The sequence below is a fragment of the Xiphophorus maculatus genome, chromosome 2 (genome assembly GCF_002775205.1).
Source record: "Xiphophorus maculatus strain JP 163 A chromosome 2, X_maculatus-5.0-male, whole genome shotgun sequence".
Lineage (NCBI taxonomy): Eukaryota > Metazoa > Chordata > Actinopteri > Cyprinodontiformes > Poeciliidae > Xiphophorus > Xiphophorus maculatus.
Window position 1 is genome coordinate 11,649,920 of NC_036444.1, and position 24,314 is coordinate 11,674,233.

The 24,314-nt window shown below is 38.5% G+C and overlaps 1 protein-coding gene across 3 annotated transcripts; it reads right to left on the minus strand.

Moving 5' to 3' along the window:
- Nucleotides 1-776: 776 nt before the first annotated feature.
- fam107b (family with sequence similarity 107 member B) lies at nucleotides 777-20,482 on the minus strand. Of its 3 annotated transcripts, none has more exons than XM_023352469.1 (4): nucleotides 20,297-20,482; nucleotides 4,278-4,431; nucleotides 1,486-1,642; nucleotides 777-1,390 (listed from the first exon to the last, which is right to left on the minus strand). In XM_023352469.1, exons 2-4 carry the CDS (start codon nucleotides 4,403-4,405, stop codon nucleotides 1,271-1,273), a joined length of 405 nt encoding a protein of 134 aa, XP_023208237.1. In that variant the 5' UTR covers nucleotides 4,406-4,431; nucleotides 20,297-20,482; the 3' UTR covers nucleotides 777-1,270. The 3 variants fall into 3 exon arrangements, with proteins under 3 accessions (XP_023208237.1, XP_023208232.1, XP_005802067.1); XM_023352464.1 differs by lacking the exon at nucleotides 20,297-20,482 and adding an exon at nucleotides 19,393-19,415; XM_005802010.3 differs by lacking the exon at nucleotides 20,297-20,482 and adding an exon at nucleotides 5,587-5,769.
- Nucleotides 20,483-24,314: the final 3,832 nt, after the last annotated feature.

A 24,314-nucleotide genomic window follows, 5' to 3' on the forward strand; every position in this document is an offset into this window, starting at 1 on the left:
CTTTAAATATACTGCTCAAAAAAAATAAAGGGAACACTTTAAGTGTTAAACACCTGTTTAAGTGTTCCCTTTGTTTTTTTGAGCAGTGTATATATATATATATATATATATATATATAAATGCTATTTTACTGTGAACATAATTGGATTCAAATCCTACAGTTGTGATGCGTTTAAAAAATAATGTCTCCATTTCCACTATAATTAACAGTTGTGTGTGAAATCAAATGGAAAACCAGCAGTGTTCATCAGGCTGTTGACTTGTTAGGGATACTTATTTTAGAATTAACCATTTTCTATACCTACTTATTCCTTGCAGGATTATAAGGGATTGGTGTCCTATTTCAAAGTGAATAGACGAGACTGTCAACTCAGAGTCTGTCTTTGAAGCCGTCCTGTGTTGGATTAGCAGGTTCTCCCAATACCTACCTCACATGGTTTTACCCACACAGAACACAAACATGCATGTTAGCCAAATAAAATGTAAATTATTTATTAAGGAACACATTTTTTCATACAAAACAATAGAATATATAAAGAAAAAAATCCCTCTCATGCCTAGGAGTTCTACTATTGCTTAAAATTGCATTAGCTGAGGAAATATCATGTACATAAAAAAAAACAAAAACAATAAAGCATATTTTCACACAACCTCACACTCCCTTTGTCCTCTTCTGGCTTTATATGCCATGCTGTAAAACAAAATAAAACACAGAATGACTAAAAGTGTCCTCCCCTACACCTGGGCTAAAAGCTACCAACATAAATAACAAAAAGCACATTTGTTTGGCTTTTATTTTACACAGCTTTAAGAGTCCATCCAGTGTCCACTTTTTGATTTTTCTATGATTGTGAATATGAGCAACAAAAACAATAATGACAACACTGATAACAGGAAATAGAAACGACAGCTCGCAGAGGAGAAAAAGAGCAAAGACAGATTGGGTTTGGTTCATTTCCTCCACTAGAGCTCATTGGAAGCTTGCTGGCCCGTGTTGAAAAGCGTGTAACATGTCTGTGTTAGGTGCCTCCTGTGAGTGGGGATGCTGCGTACTGCTGGACAGGAGCGAGTGCTGGCGGTCCATTGCAGGGAGAAAGAAGGGGTTGGGGGTCTTTAGTCTCTAAAGTATCTCTCCTTGCTGCAGGAAGGAACAGCTGGGTAAGGGAACGCCAAGAGGCTCATCTTGGTCAGGTTACCATCGTGTTGCCACAGACACAACACACACTCCTTGGCTTCTCAGTCAGCCAGACCCAGACACCCCGGCTGGATTTTAGGTGGCTTGCTCTTCACCGCCGGCTTCCTGTTTGGTGCGGCGCAGGTTGCCCTTCATCTTCACAAACTCAGGGGTGTTTTCCTGCTCCTCCTGACTTTTCTGTTGCTCCAGTTCAAGCTGGACAACGGAAATAAAGAAACCAAATAAATCAGTGTACCATTAATAATGAACTTAGAGAGGTAAAGAAATGAGGTATATGTTAGAAGATTTACCTGCTCTAGTTTCTGTTGTCTTTTCATGAGCTCTATTTCCAGGTCGCTTCTCTTCTTGTGAGCCTCCTGCTCCTCCTTTTGGGCCTTGATAACTTGTTCTCTCTTCCTCTTCTCTAGAACTTTCTGGAGCTCTGGCTTGTTCTGAGGAGCAAGGCCCCTTTACAACAGATAGAGAGAGCAACAAATCAGTATGAGACAACATGTTTCACAAAACAAGCTTAAACAAATCTGTGGTACTATAAGCTCATGGAATTTCGGGACCGCATTTAGGGGGCGATTTTCCAGGAGATTTATTCAGAACAGATGAACATCATGACCTCGTTCTAGTTAGTAAACTATATCTGTGTTACATCATCTGGATTACATGACGATTATGTTTCAAAAAAATTCTGATTTTTGGAGATTGTGCCTGAGAAACAAAAGTATTCACACCCATTCAATTCTTTCACGTTTTATTCCATTAACACTAACTTCAATGCGTCTAAGTGGGATTATATGCATTAAAAAATTAGCACATAGTTGATTGACATAAATGAATAAAAACAATATATTGTTTCCCAGAATCTCTGACAAATGAAAATCAGAAAAATTCAAGGTTAATATTTACTCCCTTGAATCAAGCTTTTGTAGTATTTTGGGGTATGTTTTCACTAGCTCTACAAATGCAGAAAGTGGTGGATATGGACATTTACACACACTATAATTTAACATTTTATTTCTATGAAGAATTATTTTTTAATGTGCATTCTTTTTCTTCAACTTTACAACTAAGCATTACTTTGTGTTGGTCACAATAAATCCTGACAATACATGAAAGTCTTCAGGTTGAAAAGCAACAAAATACTCAAAGGTTTAAGGGGTATGAATAGTTCTGCAAAGCACTGTAGTTGCTTGCATATTGTAAACTATCCTACTCTTCTCTCAAATACGCTAAAGGGAAACTAGAGGGATTGGTACATGACTAAGAAAGTCATCTTAAAAAAAATGTGAGATCATTTTGCCAAGAGGAACAAAGTTATGTAATCTACCAAACTTCTCCAAGTTAAAGAAAACGTGGGGGAGGAGAGCTGAGATTGTTAAACAGAAGAATAAGGAGAGAGACTGACTGGAAAAGAGAAAAACAACACACAAAGCTCAGCCTGTCACTTATTACTGTGACAAGCTGTGCTTCATAATAGTCCAGCTGTCACTTTAATTTAAAAACCTTCTGATTCAGATGATCAGATTTCTCTCATGACCGTTTGCCTTCTGAACCGAGTCCTGACTGAAAGTCTTTCTACCTGCCCACAGTACAGCACCAGCAGCATCCTAATTAAATGCATGATTAGATCCTACGGATTACATAACTGGGCTCAAAATGTTCCAAGATGCAGCGGGAGTTAATTTACAAAAAGACGTCACTTTCTGTAGAGTCATTGCTGCAGTTAATCTGCCTGTTTTTTCATGTCTTATGAAAGCACTTAGCAATGCTGAGGCGAAGCAGACGATAAGAGACGTGACTGGGCAGCTTTAAGGTTTCCAGTACAGACAGACAGACTGTAACGATGCTTACATCACTCTGCTTTTACATAATCAGTAGCCGTTCAACCCCCCTTTCCCACCCACAGCCTCATCCAAGTGCACATCTTCTAACAAAAAGGGACTCCATTTCTGACATTCTCACACATTACTCTTTAAGGGTTTCTGTGGGGTAGGGTCACTGTCACCAAGGTAGCAGAGGCAGAAAAAGGCACTCAGCTGGAGACTGTTTTGTAATCTTGATTACATAACATGTTTTTTCTTTTCTTTTTTATCCATCCATGCATCCATCCATCCACGCACCTCTCCCTGCCTCTCCTCCACACCATTATCACTATGACTAATCCACTGTGAAGGCAACATTTCTTTATATCAGAATGTGCTAAAAGCCCAATCAAACCATTTCGTCTCCCCCAAAAATCCCACTTCAGCCTGTCTAGACCCATAGAAACAATACTCTGCACCATTTAGAAAGTCAACATAGTATTACAATTTTTTTCCCACTAAATCTTATTGTAATTTCATTGTTACCAAATTGGATCCCAGTATTTGACCTGTTCAAAGACAGAGCAGGGATGCTGTGATGGAGCAGCTGTCAGCATCATGAGTATTTACACTGCTATTTATAGCTCAGGCACAAAGTGGCCACTGCTGCACAGTGAGAGAAAAAAAAAACATTCAGTGCTGAAAGGATGATCACAGGTGCTGGAACATGTGCATTTACATTCACACATATGGGCGCTCTTATCGCCTTAAAACAACAAGCAATCAGGTGCTTTTACATTTGCGTGGGACTTTTACATAACTATTTTTGACAATACGTTTTCTAATGCAATACATCTGGTGAAAGTTTTGCATATTAAGCCAATTAACGATGCTGCTGGAGGTTGAATCAGTGAGCTCAGCCAAAGCGTCACAGCAAAAGCATCAGCTCTGTGTGCAGATGATTAGAACACCAGCAGGGATGTTAACTGGATTCAGTCATCCTCCATTAGTAAAGATGAAACTAAATTATCGAGGATCTGGATGCAGTCTAATGTTTTTTTCCCCGTTTTGTGATTGTTATGGCATTACCAAGGTAATGACCAACTAGAAAGTTTTACTGAGCCATAAATGAATAAATCACTATCTTTAAAATACATGGGATTCACATTTGATATATTTTATTGCAGTCACAAACTGATAAAAGCTGTTCCTACCCACAAGCAAACAGACAGGAATGAGGGCATTAGAGAAAAAGAAGGGACTGGAAGCTTTTTTATTTATCACCCTACCTCTTCTGGTTCATAATAAGCTCTCTGTGCAGGTCCTGGTGGTTTCGGGAGCTCTTGACTGGATTAATCAGCTTTTTGGGTTGGATGAGCTCATCACAGTCTCCCTCCAGGTAGTCCGGTTCTGCCATGACACTCCTTCCAGGATCACACGGATCTGCAGAGACAGAGGATAATGAGAAAATGACAAGTTGTGACAAGTCTAGCTGGAAAATGGATTTAGATACAAAAAAAAAAAAAAAAAAACTCATATTAGCAATTTTTGGACATTTAGGTTTTAGTGTGATTATAATATAAACTGATAATAAGACATAATGATAATAATAATATAGGTTATATTTTTATTTTAAAATATGGAGATTTTGTTTTAGTTTACTTAAAAATCTATAGAGATTATAGACATTTTAAAGTTGAGCTTTCATTTTTGGTTTATTTAATACAATAAACACAGACCTATATAAATGAAATGAGTATTCAATAATCATGCTCTCTAGCAAACCAGAGTCCTGCAATCACATCATAATATTGTGTATAAATATCAGAGAGAAACCCCTAAAAAAAAAAAATCAATAAAAAAAAACCAATCAATCTTTTCAAATCCTAATGGAAACCTGTTTCGAAAACTCTGACATAAGTTTCTGAATTGACTTCAGGGGACTCGGTGCTGACATTACATAATTGTTCCAGACTGGGTGAGGTTGAACATTTCATTCTCCTGTCATGTGGTAAAAGAAACATCTGCAACACAACAGATTTACCCAGACAGCCCATAATTAGATACAAATAAATTTTGATGCAGGTTTTAAACTCCAGATGTTGCTTATGGACCTTTGGCCAAAATAAACTACACAAAATAATTGCCATTTAATTCCCACATATACATAAATATTAAAATATAAAGATTTGGCCAAGATCCATAATTAACAGTTTTATTCTATAAAAACATTTAAAATAAAAGTTTTTTGTACACTTTCAGGTGGAAGTTATGCAATTTAACAATTACCGACACAGTTGGTGTGTGGGAAAATGTTTCTCATTCATTTATTCATCAAACGTAATATAATCAAGAATGGTTAAGTTTTACTGCAAGTTGGATTGCTATCCTTATCAGAGTATGCTTAACCTCACAATATATAACTTTTTATTGAAGCTACTGTTTGCACATCTTAAATATGGAACAGCATAAAAGTCAGTTTCCGTTTCCTCCTTTAAAATGTATTAAAGCATTACAAAAGATTTAAGAAATCCACTAATAAATACTATAAAAACAAAATGTACAAACTGTACAGAACTGATTTCTACAGTAACTCACCCTGCAGATGAGGAAAGACAGGATATCTGAACATGGTCGCCATCCTGGCTTATTCTGATTAAAAATCTGTTTTCCAGGAGAAGGAATTAAACACGTTGCGTTTGTCAGAATGTTATGAGCCTCGCGTAGAAGCAGAGCTTCGTTCTGCACAGCTGTCTCTGACTGAGCTGGTTGGAGTCCAAAGTCTGTTTTATAGCTAGCTCTCTCTCTCTCTCTCTGCCTCTCTTTCGCATACACACACCAACACACACTCTGTCTCTGCTCCCGCCCTAATTTGTTCTGTCCCCTTCACTTTCAATAGACATCTCTACCAATCAATTGGGAGCAATCCTTCATCAATAAGGAAACTATTTCTGTACTCAGTCATTGATTTATACAACAAAGAACTGTTGGTGAGCACAATACTGGACATGGTGTGATTAAAAAGCCTCCTTTTAAAAGAACATAAACAGTGGCTGTATAAATCAGATGTAACCATCTTTCATTAGCAGACAAAGTCAGCCAGTCTGTTCCCAGGCTGGCTGAGGAATCATTGAAAACCAACAGCATTTTTGTTGCCAGTGCTTGTGATTTCAAGATGTTGCCTCGTCATGCAGCTTCTGTTAGGTCACAGTCTGTGACCGATGAGGACAGACTGAAAACAAACAGTGAGCGGGCCAATCACAGCCAGTTTCAACCAAAAACGCGTTTCACTACACGTGCTGATAACAAGCATGAGGGGGGAGTGCATCCACAAATTCAAAACATGGCCTAGATTTAGAAGATCAGTGTACTGATACAAAGAAACCACTAGAGGTCAGTGTCGCTGCATAACAGCAACTAAACCATGTTGGTTACATAACAAAAAAGTCCAACATGAACAAAGCAAGGTAAATTATAATATCATTGTTCCAAACAGAATTTATGCTGTGAGTAAAACAACATGTTGTTTCAGTTGGTAACGATGATTTTGTAGTTTCTATGAAATGTCTTAAATGCCTCAGTCAGAAATCTTCTGATGCATTTTCAGCAAATTCATTCCATAAAGTTTTTATAAACTATGATGAAAGTAGCAGTGGTGGAACCTGAGCTTCATCACTCCTCAGATGGACCTCAGGCTTTAGCTAATGGCTTTGTTTAATGTAAAACAAAAAGCCAAAAGAAACCAGATGTTCAAGCAGACCAATGTTAGCTTCAATAAATAAATAAATAAAATAAAGTGTAGAAAATTTCTATGGTTCCCAGCATGTATGGAGACAGACAGATAGTGGAAAAGCAAGAACAAATGAGAGCAACTACTTGTGCTGTGTTAAGTTTACATCTGAAGACAGGACTAGAGAATGCATCTAAAATAAAAATTGAGAAGGTTTTAAAAATGTTTGTCAGGATGGCACACCTTGGAAAAATAACATGCTCTTTACCAATGCAACACTTGTAATAAAACTTTGGGAACCACAGCTTTAAATCATAAAAGCATGACTCTAAACTTTTATTACTATGTTTAGAACATGTTACATCAGTTGCCAAAAACCAGACATCTCAACTCTTGTAATTAATAAAAAAAACATGACTGCCTCTTTGTATTATGAGACATTGTGGTCACAGGAAAAACTAAGATGGTGAGGATGTGTAGCAGTTCATTAAGCTGTGAAGTACATCCTGGGTGGATTGTGTTAATGCAGAAGGAACTTAAAGACCAGTAGTGTTGTCACGGTGTCTGTTATAGCATAACACATCTGCTGCTACTTCCTCTGTGCCCCAGGGAGAGAGAGGAAGTAACATAGGGAGTTCAAAAGGAACCTGCACCCTCAAATTGGAGCGATTCTTAAAGCCAGACTTATAATTAGATGTTTAAGATGTTTTATTTTATGTCCCTTTTGGTGCCCCTTAGCTGCTAGAAACAGCAAAGTCCATGCAGACAATTTTTGATGGCTTCTTAAGGCATACAGCTTTTATGCTTTGTGACGTTTTGAACAGCAAAATGTCCAAGAAAAGTTTGTATTTGGAAAATATAATTTCATTCCACTTCTCTGAAACTCAATCCATGCATTAAATAAAGCAATTTATGATGTACATAAAACTGCAGACGTTGTGGGTGAAGGATTACTTCAGTTTCCAGGATTCCATTAAAATAGATTGTTTATTAGTTTTGGAGACACACCCTAACAACAGAGACAGGCAAAAACATAATGAGCCTTTCAAAGGGACACTCTCCAAGATATCCACGAAGAAGATAATTCAGATAACTTACTATGCTCGAGCATTCAGAGATAAGACGAGATGGTTTGTAGGTTAAACCAATAGAAACTAAGAAGAAAAAGTGGGTCAGCACCGAGTACAGAAAAGGACGTTTAATTTCAAACCCTCCCTTCAGTCCTCCAAATGACTCGACTGGGATCTTGTTTAAAACTTTAAGAGTTTAATGATAGAAAATATCCTATTTTGAATACCGCAAACAGAAGTAGAAGGGGGAAAAAACAGTTACAAAACGTTCATCCAGGGTGTTAGTTAAATAACATAATTCTTCTGTTCTTTCTCAATAAAATTGAAATACAAAGCAAGGTTGTTTGATAGAAAAGGAAGTAAATCAACAGTCGGTTTTGCATTTGTGGTTGTGTGAAAATATGCCCAATGGTTGCAGTCTGCATTAGAGCTAATAGAAGGGAGCGATCTTAGAGGGGCAGAGTGCCTGTGCTGTGCCAACTGATTGCATCATTTGAGGTTAGCTCAATTGCAAGAGCCAACAGCAGCCTACATTTATCATACATGCTAATTTCTGTGCTTCTAAAAGTAGCGGTAGAAATACAGCACTATTAATATTTTCATTCGATTTCACAGCTCTAAAGAAGAATGAGTGATAAATGAATCAGCTGCAATGTATGACTTTATAAATGTTAAGTTGAAATAAATGTCCTTAAAAAACAGTTTTTAAAATGGCTATCTTATTAGCTTAAAGTGTTTTAATTGTAGTGGTTAATCAACAAAAAAGATTAACCACTAGAAACTATATCGAGTTTCCCAGTAATAAAAATAAATAAATGGGTATATAGGAAAAGCACCACCAGAAATGACTCTAGAACAGCTGCAGATTACACAAACGTTTTATGTGATTGTTACAGCTCTGATCATTTCAGTTTATTTTTATTCTGAGTAGCAGCTCATAAAATGTGTTTACCCACTTTAAAGTGGGTAAAGTGAAACGTTGCCATTTGCACACCGCATCCTAACTCAGTGACTGACGTTTGATTCAATCAGATGGGAGGACCTAGTCCACCATTTTAAACCAATGTGAGAAAATAAAATAGTCATGTGCAATACATTACTTTTGAGATTATTTTAAAGTACTTATAAAACATGTAATACAAACTGTCTTTTTACTTCCATGCAGTTTAAGCACACTTCCTTAATTGACTCCTTTGTAGACTGCTGTCTGATCAGTGCAGCTCCAACACTTCAGTGAGGGCCATAGCAGACACTGTGGAAGACTTAATTTGCCTAATCTACCCCACAGATTAAACTTCAGTGCATAATGCAAAAGGCTCTGAGCTGATATAATCTTTTAGCTAATAAAATATCTTGGGAGTCTTCAGCTTCTTGGAGAAGGCCAAAAAAGTCCTTATTACGTTTCATGCTGCTACCAAAACTTGTTTTTTTAACAAGACTTACTAACATTTCCTCTGGGAGGTGAGAACATTATATAGTTGAGTAAATTGGGTGATAAAAAGTGATTTTAGACTACTGAAAGGATAGTAACATTATGCTTAGGGAAGCAAAGCAACTAAGCATCTACCGTATTCGTTTAAAATCTACCAATTTGGCACCTTCCCACACTTTTGTGCATTGGTATTGAGACTTCTGATTGTGTTTCAGCAATACAAAAATGTTATATATATATATATATATATATTTTGGACATTCTGCTTTTTTAATCACAACTGATTATCTCTGTATCTCTCTGTAAAATCATGTATGACTTAAAAGAATGAAAACAAAACTAATTCAGCAAAGTATCTCACCATTTTCTGTCTAGATTTTTAACTGAACAGGAATCTCACTTGTTCATCATCCAGATGAACAAGTGAGATTCCTGTACATAGAGAATATTCCTCTATGTACAATGTCCCTTTTACTTAAACTAAAAATAGCAAAAAGTGGGAACTCACACCATTTTCAGCTTGTTGACATCAACCAACAACTAGCCATTTCTTAATTTTTTAATTGAATTCAAAACTATATCAAAGTACCTACAGCACATCTTTGTCTTTTAAGTGCTGTAGACCTCAGGGGGGAAATGAATCAGTCAAAACAGGGATCAGTAAGTCAGATCTAAAAAAAAAAAAAAAACAGACATCATTATCCGCCTGTTTGGAGCATTTTCACCAAAAGCAGAAGCTATAGGATCCATCTTGAGCTCTAAGAGTGCTGCATGACATTAAGCAAACATAGCGTTATCATTGTGTTATTACATTGTGCAACGATGACATCAATTGATGCAAAAGATCACGCAAATTGCAAAATCTAACAGGAAAGCACAATTTTAATGCATAGCATTTGAAATAGAACTTTCCAAACATCACATTCCTGTAAGTTTCATTTGAAGTTTATTATATTGTGCAACAATCATTGATGCCATGTTTAGTTGTAAAAGTTTAAATCACTTTGGAAAGTAAACTGTTACATTGGCATAATGCACATTGTGAGCAAATCATGGCTGCTGAAGTCTGTATCCGTAATGCATTTAGAGTTGCACTGAGATCCAATTCAACCTGCTAAACAGAAAGTTTTATAGGGTGGCAGAAATGAGTGACATAATTTTCATTTAAGTCTTTTGCATTTATATGTCCATTCTGAAACTGATGAATGATAAATACAAAAAGGCACTCTTTGCTCTCACAGATTATCCGTGATCGGAAGGAAGGCTAAAAAAAAAAGGATGGAGATGAGAATCTAGACTGGCCATATAAAAACTATGGAGACACAAGGAAAGAAAGTCGATCAATAGGAAGAAGAAGCAAGAGAAAATAAATTATATGAGGGGAATTATGTTGAGATCTCTGCCAGGGTAGGCAGACTGGGAAAAAGGACTGTCTTTAAGCCTGTCTTTCTCAGTCTTAAATGGCCTCTCTTTTCTTCCTTCTACAGATTTCCAGAACAGAGAGGATCAGGATTATGAGAGTAGTTTGTGCCCCTCTTCACCATCTGAGCCCACAGTTGTCTTCAAGGAAACGGGGACAAACAGAACAGCAAAGGGTGGGGTTGGGTAGTCAGCTGTCATTGGTCATGAACACATGGGAGACCACACCCACGTAGTCAACCGTGAAGATTTTAACAACCAATGCATTTGTTTATAGAGGTTTTATGAGAAAGAAACACTTTCAGTACACTGAGTGGTAAACGAATCAGTTTAGAACATGTTTCACATGTCTTCTATTACCTATACTTTCTCAGTCCCTTGCTTCTTATCCCTTCTCCGTCTTCCCCTAATCTATCCGCCTACCAACTCACAGATGGGAAGTCCACCCCCTCTGGGAAAATGCGTCATCAAACCCCCCCTAAAGCAACCCCCACCCCTTATTCTTTCTCTCCCTGAGGTGTCACATACAAACTGTCCTCCCTCTTGCTGTGTGCTACAAACTGGACGGATCCGGCTATGCATCTCCCAGCCTGTCCGTTAATGAAGCGGCCAATGAGCCATAAATAAGAGGAGGCACAGATAGATGACTTTTTAATTGACAGTTCAGGAGGGACACAAGGAAGGAGAGCAAAAGTGTATGCGAGTTAGAGTCCTGTAAAAACTCAACGAGTGACTGAGATTTGAAGGCTGAGCCATAACAATGAGATCATTTCCAAGAATCCTGTGCTCATACATGCTCATTCACAAGACTACCCTGTGAAAACATGTCCCAGAAGAAACGTGGCTGGCTGTTTATAATATGTGAGCACTACTCTAGTAGAGATTACTTTAAGTTTAGGATTGGTTCTTCAAAATTTAGCGTTATCTTTGTCTAATGTATTAAAAGTCATAGATTTGGATTTGGCTATAGAGTATAAAAAATTAAGGGGTGGGGGGGAAGTGAGAGAAATATGTCTCTTCAAAAGCATGCTTGGGAGTTTGGGGGTTGAAATCTGTTTTGCATTTCCTTCCTTAGAGTTAGGGGTATGTAGCAATAGAGAAGAAGAGCAGGGGAATTCTGTGGGCTTCGTCATGTACTTACCTCTACAGAACAGCCATCTCTTCTCCCACAATGCAACAATGTCACCGGGGAGATGAATGGGGTGTGGGAAATTTACAGTCCGATATTTTAGGGTTCACTGAGCACTGACAAGCAAATGCGCTGCAACACCCACAATAATTCATTGAGTCATGTGACAGTTCAGTTTCCAGCTGTGGAGTATGTTTATGTCTGGAGATACATAAAGTATTTAAGGGGCAATGGGGCAGCTTTATAGCGAGCTATGGAACCCAGCCACGTTATGGCCTGCTGCTGAAGAGCATTCAGTCAAAGCATGCAAAGTTCTGCGACTCTTAGACTAACTTTAGACAGCAAACTGTTTTGTCAGACTTCACATGCAATTTTAGTTTTTCTACTGGATCTGGACTTAAATCTTCATGCCAGTGCATCATTCCTTACAAGATGTGCTGTTTGGAATTGACAACAAAGCTTTTAAATGCTGACTTAGTAGATGGTTTGCCTTAATAATGTGCTATTTAGTGGGATTGTTTATGACTTGAGAACCAACATCAACAGATGTTCTTTAAATCAGTGTTTCCCAACCCTGGTCCTCAAGGCGCACTGCCCAGCATGTTTCAGATGTTTCCCTGCACATTGGATTTAGTTGATTGCAGTTCAGCAAATACCTGTCAATTGAAATCACTTGGGTTGAAGCAAGGAAGCACCTTTCTGCATCCCTGCCCATTACAATAAGATTGTATAATGCTTCAGCTCTTAAAACACTAGGATGGTACAGTTTTCGAGTCCTTCCCATATCGGCTCAGCAGGGCCAAAAGGCCGGAGTCCACCCTGACGACTCTGATGGCTCAAATTAGCATCCCTTCTTCAATTGTAAATGTGGTCGTTGACCGTCAGGCCAGAAGGTAGGAATGTGAATAGTCCATGTTGGGGGTGGGTATCTATGATACCTGCAGGAGATCAGGTCTCCTGTAGGTAGTGCTCTTCAGTTTAGTTTTGAAGCATACATGAAGTGTTTTTGGAGAGATGTGACCTTTTGCAGCTGATCCATGATGTTGTGCTGCATTATCCAGGTCATTTTGCCAAATGTACATAGAGTTTGCAAAACATAGAATCTGTTTCAAAAAATATGCAAAGGTTTTTCTAAAAGAAATTAGTAATGTTTCTCTTTGAAATAAAGCTAAGAGGGTATAACATGACAGTTTAGAAATAAACTAACCAAATTAATTGTGTTGATCCACCTCAAAAAAATCATGCAAAAAGTGTAAGCAAAAGAAATCTGGGAGACTTTGCACATGCAAATTTGCATGCAGCCTTTTGTGCTGTGGAGGATAAATAGGTGACTGCTTCACCTATTTAGTTCACAAAAACTAATGGCATTTATTTCAGTCATAATCTTGCGGGGGGTGACCAAGGTTCCATCACTATGTGACAGCTGGTCAGCAAACCTGGCAAACATGATTGACATGGCAGCACTGAATGCACATGTGCTTTATCAGGCATGCATTGGGGTGCAGGAGAGACGGGTGGACTTCCTGGTTGAGCTTGCAAAAGAGTTCGGTAACTCTCATGTGAGTGAGAAGAAGGCACACAAGGAGAAACTGCTTCGGCAACAACCTTCCACACCCAGCTCAGGCAAAAGGGCGAAGTGTCAGGTCAACCATCGATGCAGGATGCGTGTCCTGAGGCTGAAACATCATCAGTGACCCCTCACACCCCCACCATGGACTGTTCTCCCTGCTGCCCTCTGGAAAGAGGTTCTGCAGCATCCGGTGCAGGCCCACCTGGTTCCGAAACAGCTTTTTCCTACTTGCCATCAGACTGCTGAACTCTTAACTGGACTGCACTCAAAAACTGGTCTCCACTTTATACCTTGCACATGTACAGAGCTAAATAACTTCTATTTTACTGTCAGTCCTGCACTTTATATTTTATATTTAGATTTATATTCATATTTTATACTGTTGAAAATGACAACAAAGTCAGTCAAAGTCGAAGTCGAAGTCTAAGGAACAATTGTGCAACTGTGAGATGCGTTGAGGCCATTACCAGGGTACTGATAAGGTAATGGCCCTATTTACAGAACAAAATCACCTGCTAGAGAAAATCCTTCAGGCCAGTTGGACTATCGAAGCCGATATAGGTATACGTCAAAGTGGACTAACTCTAGCCATTCTAGTCTGTATAGCTGAAGAAATTACCTATTTCAAATATCAGAAAGCCCATTTAGGGGAAAAAAACATTACCAATTTCTATTGTGAGAATAACAATTTTCATTATCTCATCAGTCCAATGTATAGACTTGATGCAGATAATTTTGTTGCTGGTCATAGAACAAAATCATAGAACTAGAATTTGAGACGCGTCATACTTCCAAACTCAAAGGTAAACTTTACATGAGTTTCATAAACATAAAAGGCCATTGAAAATTAGGAAGAATTAAACAATACCTGCAGAGACTTCAATGTGACTCTTTTGTTCCCGCTTTTGTTCAACCTAACGACTTTTTTTTTTAAAGGTCAACCGCAGCACTATTTTACTGCCCTATTATATTGAAAAAAGCAAATTTTGCCCGCCTGCCTTTTTTAAACCCACGTTAGTCAACAAAACAGAGTGCTTTGACTTTTTTTTATTGTGAACTTATCTGCAAAAGACACTTTTCTTTTGTTGCTTTTCTTGACCAAAACTTCTTTTGTGCAGATGATATAAGTTCAAATATGCCAAAAAGGCATCATTGAGTGTTTTGACCTTTATAAACAGACACTAAGTATAAGATTCCTTGAAACAGCATAGAGTTGATCTAAGTAGAGAGTAAGAAGTTGTCTTTATGCAGAGGTCAAGAGCATTGCTAAATCAGGTCACAAAGCTTTGAAAGTGAAATAGTAAGTGATAAAAACTCTACTGTTCTACCGCACAATCTGTAAACGTCCGATAACAGACCCAAGAAAAAGGAACATTTATTTATAACATTACTTTTTCTCTTTTTAAAACATTGCATGCAAATAAAATTTTGTTCCCCAATTAAACAACCTTTCACATTTGGAAATATGACTAATTCTTATGTTTAACTGAGCTTTTCCTGGTTTCAACTGTAAGTTAGTTACTAGTTCTTAACTGTATTAACTTTTGTTTTAACCCCAACCTATTCACCCTTTTTGATTGAAAGCATACCCCTAAACCTCCTTTATTAAACTTTTTCATAGCCGTGGAGCATGTTGAGTATTTAGGTATTGTAGCACAAGGGTGGGACCTTAAAAACGTGATTTTTCAGGGGAATACTTGAAAGTCAGTGGTTATAATTTCTACTGATAATGCAAGCATTTCATACCCGTTAATGGAAATGCAGATGTTTAGGAGTTGGCAACACCTGGTGTTGGGGTAACTGGTCTTACTCTATGTAACGTGTTGTGTTATTTTAGCTCTGGTTCTACCACTCCAGAAGAATTTCATTCATCTGTTTAGCCTGACTGCAACCACATGTAGTTTTTAGATGAGCCATCATGCAGGTCTATCAGATATGATCACATGCCACAGCTTTACCTTCTATTGTTCCGATGTTTCACAGGCAAACATAATTTAATCACAATTTTTTTTAAAGTTAAAAATAAAACTATTTGGCATTTCAGTTCAGTTCATTGCTGACTTAAGTCATTTCACGCAATAGCTTGTGTGAAGACTGTACAAGCCCCGCAGTCAGGCAGATTATGGACAGAATGGGATGGATTCAAAAGGCACAGACATGACTTTGAGTCACACAGAAGGAATGTGATGATCCGGCATACTGATTATTGCTGTGGGCACACAACAGCAAGCATGAACAGAAACAGGAGCACCCGCATAGACCTGGTTGTGGGAGTCAAACTACTAGCTTAAACACTTGTCCTGAATAACTGGTGAAGGGTCACAGTTTGGAAGAGGGGAGGATGACTGAGGTTACAACTGTGAGTTAAATACAAAAAGCTGTTCTGTACCGTTTCACAGCTGGCCCTGACACATGCTCCTATATGTATATATATTTAGATTTATGGAGAACAGGTGGATTCATCAGAAGACAGATGAGCATGACAACTGCATTGAATCAAGACAAACAGGGACAACACTACAATAACAGGTGGACTTTGATGTAAACATTTGCTTAAATATTTCATATTAGGCTTCTAACTGCAATATTAATGCACTGTAATGAAAAAGTAGCTATGCCACTTGAACTTTTTCACATTTTGTCATGTTACAACCACAAACTTCCATGTATGTCATTTAAATTGCAAGTAAAGGACTAATACAAAGTAGCACATAACTATGTATCAGAAGGAAAATATTAGGCTTTACATGTCTTTTTTTACATTTGTCTTAAGTCCTCCAAAGGAAGGGCTGGGTGACAAAACAATAATGATATCTATTGTGATAGACGTGATCAAGGTACTCTGATCGAGAGTTTCATAGAATTCTGGGAAATATAGTTGGAGGTGTGCAGTGTCTACCCCAGTGGAGGAGAAACAGGGCTAGGCGCCCAAACTTCAAACTTGCCATCCATTCATGTTGCGGGAAATGAAGGAATTTGCCATGAAAAATCTGTGTAATAAGGACGCTCGACTATGAAATGTCAACCATCCGCCGACATTGCACGCAGAGTCTGTGCGATTCACAGAATACATACAGTATTCCTCAGTCGTCAGAGCAATTTTATGTTTTGCTACCATGCCCCACAACTGCTTAAAAATAAAAAGGAACAGGGTGGAGAGAAAGGAGAAAACGAGTACAACAGCTCAAGAGGAAATTGTGTATAAAAGACAAAAGGTCACGTAACTAGTTTGGCAGTATTTTGGATGTTCAAAACTAATCAATTATCAACTGATAAGAAATGTTTATATTGTGATACGTTTTTTAGCCAATATTGCCTAATATTTTTTTGAACCTCCTCATGCAGCTATTTCAGCTGCCTGTCCTAAAGATTGATATATAATAGATAAATACAAATAATTCCGGTTGAAAAGCTCAAGGGGTGTGAATACTTCCCAAGGGGTGTTATATTTCTCTTCCCATGTTGTGTGTTGCTTAGGAGTGTGAAGGGTTGTTTAATTGTAAGGAAAGAGTCTTTGTTATGGCTGTGTCTTCCAGTTCCAGATTCAAAGCTTTGTGCTTAACTGCTGTTTTTCTCCTCATGGAGCAGAGTCCCGCCCATCCCGGCTGCCTACTGGCTGAACCCAGCTGGGACCTCAAATCTCATTGGCTGTAGGGTACACCGGGGAGTGGTAGGAAGGTTCTCCTTTGTTTACATGCCAGCAGAGAAAACCCCAATAACAAGTGTTACCTTGAGCAACCAGACAAACCTGGAAGACACACACAAACAAACATATAGGGGTGCAAGAAGTAACAAAGAAACCAAACATCAAGATTCTTTGTTCACTCAGATTTTGTGCCTTACAAAGTACAACATAAAAGGACATGAACAATTATAATAGTATTTAAAAGAGAAAGTAATGATGTAGTTTTTTAAAATCCGCATTCAGATTTCGCTTGCTGTGAATATAACATAAAAACTGAAAACGTCAGACTCCTGCCGTCTGAAAGAGAGCACTTTCTTATCTAGTTGCATGTTCCGGCTTGTACATGAAGTCATAAATTTTGATTCTTTCTCACAGTACTTACTCCAATACAAGCTGCATTCACCCCCAACCTCCCTTCAGCCTAACAAGTCTCAAAGAGGGAAGCATTTAGAGTCCACGCGTGGGCATGATGCAAAACCAGCAAATGCAGTAATGGAGCTTTATTGTGATTGAAGCTCTGACATAAGAGCAGGAAAATCAATGCAGTTCTCTTGGAAAGATCACTGTCTTTAGGTGCGCACATCCATGCCTTGGCTTCAGTACTTTGTATGCATGCTGAGTATCTACTCAATAAGTTAATCAACTGAACAAGTCACTGCATGCCTGGCTTTTACATGAATTGTTTGACCCCACTCCCTGCTTAGGCATTCAAACAAACACACAGAGAAGCCTGTGATCAGCTGGCCATCAATCAATTCCTGGATTGTGATCATCTTGCACCATAGCAACAAAACTGCACTAAAGTAAACAGATTCTTTGGCCTGCTGGAGGACTCATTGCATCACTTGTATTTGTGTTGCCTCATGTCTCAGTCAACTGACATACAAAGTAGAGACGGACCAGTAAATCAGCCAGAGATTGGAATGGGTCAGGTTTTTCAAATACCGAATGATGCACAGGTGTTGATGATCCTGTAATTCTTTCATTTGTTTGATTCAAAACAACTACCTCAATCAAAGAAAGTGGAAGCAATTATTTTTCCTAATTTATGTGTTATGGTCATGAGAAGAAAAAAATGGAATTGGTAGGCCAGCTGTCAATCAAAACTGGAAATCAGTAACGGGGAGAACAAACTTGATTTGTGCATCTCTACCACAAACGTGAGGCCTGGTCACAGATCTAGTACAGCTGAAGGAAACTAGAAAGACATACTAAAATTATGTCATAACAAATCAAAAGGTGCCTTAATGTTCTACGCAAAATCCGTAACTTGACATTATTGAAGGAAAAGACTTCTATTTTCGAACTAAACTAAACCTGCTTTACTGGTTTGGGGAAAAATGAGCAATGACGAGCAATCTGTTGTAGAAAAATTCAACAGTTTGATAATTAATGATATGGTGTTGTCACACCGTCTCTGCAAAATCTAGCAGCTAATCAGCAGACAAGTTTAAATTTGTATTTTTATGCAAAAACTATGTAAAGGTTTGGCATCAACCATACAAGTTTGGTATCAATGAAAAACAGGCTTTTGGTTCTCAGTTTTAACAGATGAAAGAGGAACAAATGTCTGCACACAAAGTATTTCTGTATCAAATCAAACCAACAGGCAGAAGAAGTGGGGTAACGTCAAAACCACATTTACACGCTCACTAATAAGAGAAAATAAACAAAAATAAGGTAGTTTTCACTGCCAGCACGTAAAATGTCACCAAAAATCTAAGTTCATAGCTTCACCCTAAGCGTTCACACATTACAGTTGGGGTTTGCATTGCAGGTTGTAAGGATCAGGGCCTTCTGCTGAGCAATGGAAATGTTATGCCCTCATACAGATCAGCTGGGCTATGGTGGACAGCATCAACACGTGTGGCTGCTGGTTATACGCCTCTTATGCGCGCGCGCACACACACACACACACACAAACACACACACACCTATTCCCCACCTTAGAACTTCTACTTTTTTCTCGAGGTCACATTCCCTAACCTAAACCCTAATTCTGTGCAAACACATTCACCAGAGCCACAAATTAATGCTTTCCATTTTCAGCTAGGAAACTATTCAGTTTCATTCACATATTTAAATTCCTTGGAGTGCAATAATAATAACGGGGCAGACAAGCAGTTCGGCTGAAAAACGCCCACCTATCACACGGTGACAGCATCTGCCTTTACTGGAAGCGCAGGACAAGCAAGATACGCTCGCCGAGAGAAACAAGAGAAAGGAGAAGGAAGGAGGGGGTTCAAAGATCAGAAAACAGATGTAAATCGTTCAGCAAACTCCTCTCCAAATGACTAACACATGTGCAAGAATTTCCCCCCTCTTTTTAAACACACAGACAAAGTGCAACCACGCTGCTCAAAACTTACTCATACCCTCTTCTTTTGCCACTTCTCCCCTTGTAATCCAGATTTAAACCTACTTCACCTGAAAGTAAATTTACCAGTGTTTGCAAGAATGTAATGCCCTAAAGTCTCCACCCAGAAAATACACAGACTCTGGCACCAGTTGGGTTCCCCCCTCCAGCCCTTGTTTGCTCAGTGTTAAAGTTTGACAGAAAGCATACAGAAATTTCACAACTTCCAGACAATGCAGAAACAGCACCTGACAGTTGGTCAGGCTGCCTGATGACAGCACATGCTTGTCAACTCTGTGACAGAGAGCAGTACTCCTTGCTTTGTGAAACACACACTCCACTTGACTAAGATGAATAAAAAATAAACCTTTTGTGAAAAATATGCGTGCATTTTCTTCTGGATATAGCTTTATGACTTACCTCCAACTAAACGATTCCTCAATATATGGAACTGAGTTAAACTATGATTCCACATGTTATGTTTATTAATGTAATCTCTATGTATCTGCCTAACAGAGATAGTAAACAAGTCAATTTTCCTCCATTCATTTCCCCCCTAAAGATTAAACTGCCATCCGGTTTGGAGAAATATCTTACTGTCTGTATGAGCTGAACAATAACAGCCCAAAGTGTTTGTGATCTGCTGTCCCGTGTCTACAGTCCTGTGCCGCAACAATAGCAGACAATGAAGCAAGAGTTTGTGTTTTGCCATCTCATTCTCCCTCTACTCCATCCAAACTCGTCACTTTTTGGTTTTTAATCTCCCCCCCCCAAAACCTCCGGTGTCTTACTCTGTATAGCGACGGGGTGGGACAGACAGCTGAAACGTGCTGCTTTTGTTAGTGCGCTTGTAAAACAACCCCTCACGATAGAGGAAAAAAATCACCACAGACACACACACATATACACACACCTACCTCAAAGTAGAACCCGACGCGACTTTCCCAACTCTGCTCGTTTATTATTTAAAATGACAAAGTGGTTCGAGCACCATTAGTGCGTCTCCGGAACACTTCTTCGGCTCGAGGTGTGTCTCCTTTAGCGAAAACTGTTCATTAGCTCGAGCGCGCACCGCACACACGGACTCTCAGGCAGAACCCATAGAAATTGTAAATTTAAAATGAGAGGGAGGGGTTCTGTGACGCAATCAGCTGACCCCGCCTCCTTTAACCGCTTCTTTTCTTTCATCTGCTCGCGGGCTTAGATCAGAAGGGGGACCCCACGAGCTCAGGGCGGGGCGGAGATGTAGCGCGTGCAGCTCCAGCGTGCAGCTATAACTGTTTGCAGTAAGCCATAGCAAATTTTCTGTGAAGCTAAATTTCCACCTAAAAGTTAATGTATAAAGTGTGATATTATAAAGGTCATTAGTGACGGAGGTTTAGTTTTGATTTGTGAATTCATTACCTCATTTCATAACTATGGGCTGCTATTTTGTCCCAGTCTGTACGTCTGTGTGAATGATTGAAATATAGTTCCAAAAATGTTCAAATCTCATAAATGTTTTAAATCAGCTGCATATTATTTTTCTGAGGGGAAAAAAAGTGCATCACACCCTATTACCATCAAATATGGTTCTAATTCTCATTTAGACCAGATGATTTGTAAAATATATTAGAGACCTCTTATCAAACCAAAGCATATCTAAGCAATTTCCTTGCATTTAATAATATATATAATAATATTATATATATATATATATATATATATATATATATATATATATATATATATATATATATATATATATATATATATATATATATATACACTGCTCAAAAAATAAAGGGAACACTCAAATAACACATCCTAGATCTGAATGAAAGAAATATTCTCATTGAATACTTTGTTCTGTACAAAGTTGAATGTGCTGACAACAAAATCACACAAAAATCATCAATGGAAATCAAATTTATTAACCAATGGAGGCCTGGATTTGGAGCCACACACAAAATTAAAGTGAAATAACACTACACGCTGATCCAACTTTAATGTAATGTCCTTAAAACAAGTCAAAATGAGGCTCAGTATTGTGTGTGGCCTCCACGTGCCTGTATGACCTCCCTACAACGCCTGGGCATGCTCCTGATGAGGTGGCGGATGGTCTCCTGAGGGATCTCCTCCCAGACCTGGACTAAAGCATCCGCCAACTCCTGGACAGTCTGTGGTGCACTGTGACGTTGGTGGATGGAGCGAGACATGATGTCCCAGATGTGCTCAATCGGATTCAGGTCTGGGGAACGGGCTGGCCAGTCCATAGCTTCAATGCCTTCATCTTGCAGGAACTGCTGACACACTCTGGCCACATGAGGTCTAGCATTGTCCTGCATCAGGAGGAACCCAGGGCCAACCGCACCAGCATATGGTCTCACAAGGGGTCTGAGGATCTCATCTCGGTACCTAATGGCAGTCAGGCTACCTCTGGTGACTAACTTCATAGCAAGAAATCATGCTTGGTAAACTTTCAAAATCTACAACAAATCAGTAAAGGGACATTCTAGATTTTGAGAGTCCAAATCCAAAAGTACTTTTAAAACAGCAAAAAAAGCAAGATCGCAAAGGAAGTCGATTTGCAGTGATTTAAAATTAATCAGATCATATTAGAAAAAATAAGGCATTTTTTGATTTTTTGTTTAGGTTATGCATCATTCTATAATGCCCTCCTAAAGTTCTCTTGATTGCTTTGATAGCTTCTGAAACTAAAAGAAAAAGTACAATTTATTTCAATACTTGACTGCAACCCAATATTGTTTTCTGTAATCTGGTTTGAGATTTTTTCTACATTTGAGTTATTTGTTTACACTTCTCTTTGATTACAGCAGATCAGTCTACTGCTTGTTGTTGCCATTAAGTGAATATCCTGAGCATTCTGTGTGATAAAGAATAATCTTCTTACCACTCAGGGGTCTGTGGATCTGCTTATCCGCCACCCTTCTGTTAAATCTGCTCACTGAAACCCCTAGTTTTTATCATGAGCTGTCACCTCAGATTGCTTTGCTTATTTTAGGGGCAAATGGACAAGAAAATGCCCCTAGACGGCATTTGTTTTTGTTTCAATCTCTGAGGGAGGAACTGAGGAACATTCTGCTCAACTATAATGGCAAGTTTACTGGAATGAAAAGAAGCATGAAACAACCCAAGGGAACTTTACACTGAGCAAGAAAAGTGGGCAAGACAGACGTAAAGCATTCCTATGTAACTTCTCATAACTCAGGAGAGGGCTGACTAAGAGAGTTGTGCTAAAACAATAGCATGAGTCATGGAAAGGGTCATCATCGTCAAAGAGGATACTCCCTACAGTGACCAACGTGCTAAGAACTACTCTCAAGCAGGAAACAGATGTGCAAAAATTTAGGGATGTGTGTGCATACAGATAGTTGAGCTCTAGAATCAAAACGATTACTAGAAAATTACAAACTTACAACAAACTGTCAACATCTTACACTAGTTTCTTAATGCTGTTCCCCTGTATTTCTAATAAAGCTGTGTTATGTGTGAGGGAGTTTGCTTATTGCAATTTGTGTGAGAAAGTACAGGCATCGTAAACATACTGGTGTTTTGGGGAATGTACTTGGAGAAGATCACAGGTTTTATTGTTTTGGAAAGTTTGATTGCTGCTTTCAGTTTTGGACAATAAACAAGCAGCTTCACAGCAGATGAGAAACTATGGAAACTTATTTTTGTAATTAAAAAGCTTGAACTCAGACTTACTTGTTGAAGTAAGTCTGATGCAGTGATATTTGAAATAAATGGTGCCTTCCTTCCACTATGTGCTATTCTTTCACAACATACTGTATATTAAGGTCTGTTGTACTGTGACAGAATGTGGGGAAGGTTGTCTGTTGCTGAAACATTTATAGAGTACTTCATGTTATATTATTCTCATCAGTCCTTTATAGGTAAAAAAAAGTTTTTTTTAAGCTATATCAGAATGTGATACAGATTAAACTATTGTTACAGGTGTCACAAACCACTTCCACACTGCAATGCCAACAAGCTCCTTTGAAGTGGAGTGAAGTGGAACAAGTTTGAAATGAAATGAAGTGGAACAAGTTGATCAGCAGAGATGTTGCGTTTTGTCAGTTTCTTCTTGTTTCCAGAAGAGGTTTCATAAAGGTTTCATTGAAGATTCAGGGAAGTTTCACTGTGTTTCCTCTGAACCACAACAGCTTGGCTGTGACACACCAAAAGACTGATTTGAGTAAGTGAAAAAAAAAATGCTTGTTTGAGGGACAGTATTTGAGCACATTATCCCCTATTTACTGTAAACAATATTCTGGCTGGGACTTCTGCTCCTAGTGCTTGATTGGTTCCCCAAATTGGCAAAAATATTTCTAAAGAGTGATGTAACAAGCATGAGTTCCGATTGCTTTCTTCTTGCTCTCTAGCAGTACAAATATCTTTGTACAACTGTCTAACACAAATATTTTTGTCATTGTTTCATGTTTTCCCAGCAAATGTGAGCAACTGTTTGCTTTAATGGTACAGTGTATATGCAAGTGCCCTTATTTTTCTTTTCATTGGACGCTCCAGTTTTACGACTTCAAATAGGATATTGTTGTTATCTTGTTACTATGGTGACAGAGAGATCATTCTGTAAGCACAAGCAAGCCCAAAGGTGAACCAATTTCTGTGTAAATTTTTTTCCAGTAAAACTAATTAAAATCAATATAAAATACCCAAGAAATGTGTGAAAAACATCTCAGAGCAATCTTGTAGGTCATCAATGCTGATAAGCATACAGTTAAGCAAAGGAGCTGTTGTAAATATTTGCGTGTAATTGTGGTGAGCGTAAACACCACCCCAGCTTGTTTGACCTACTTCTGAATGGTGTTTATAGCAGTGGTGTAGTCACCACATATAGACCCAGGCAAAAAAAAGTTCTTTGCTAAATCTGAGACTATCTGTAATTGAAAAAGTGAAAATAAAAAGTGAAAA

What these genes read in the sequence shown, in the direction of transcription:
- fam107b (XM_005802010.3), bottom strand. Translation starts at nt 5,629, where the DNA reads ATGGCGACCATGTTCAGATATCCTGTCTTTCCTCATCTGCAGG. An exon ending in TGTCTTTCCTCATCTGCAGG is followed by an intron (nt 4,432 to 5,586) that starts GTGAGTTACTGT and finishes CTGTCTCTGCAG; the next exon opens with ATCCGTGTGATCCTGGAAGG. An exon ending in CTTATTATGAACCAGAAGAG is followed by an intron (nt 1,643 to 4,277) that starts GTAGGGTGATAA and finishes TCTGTTGTAAAG; the next exon opens with GGGCCTTGCTCCTCAGAACA.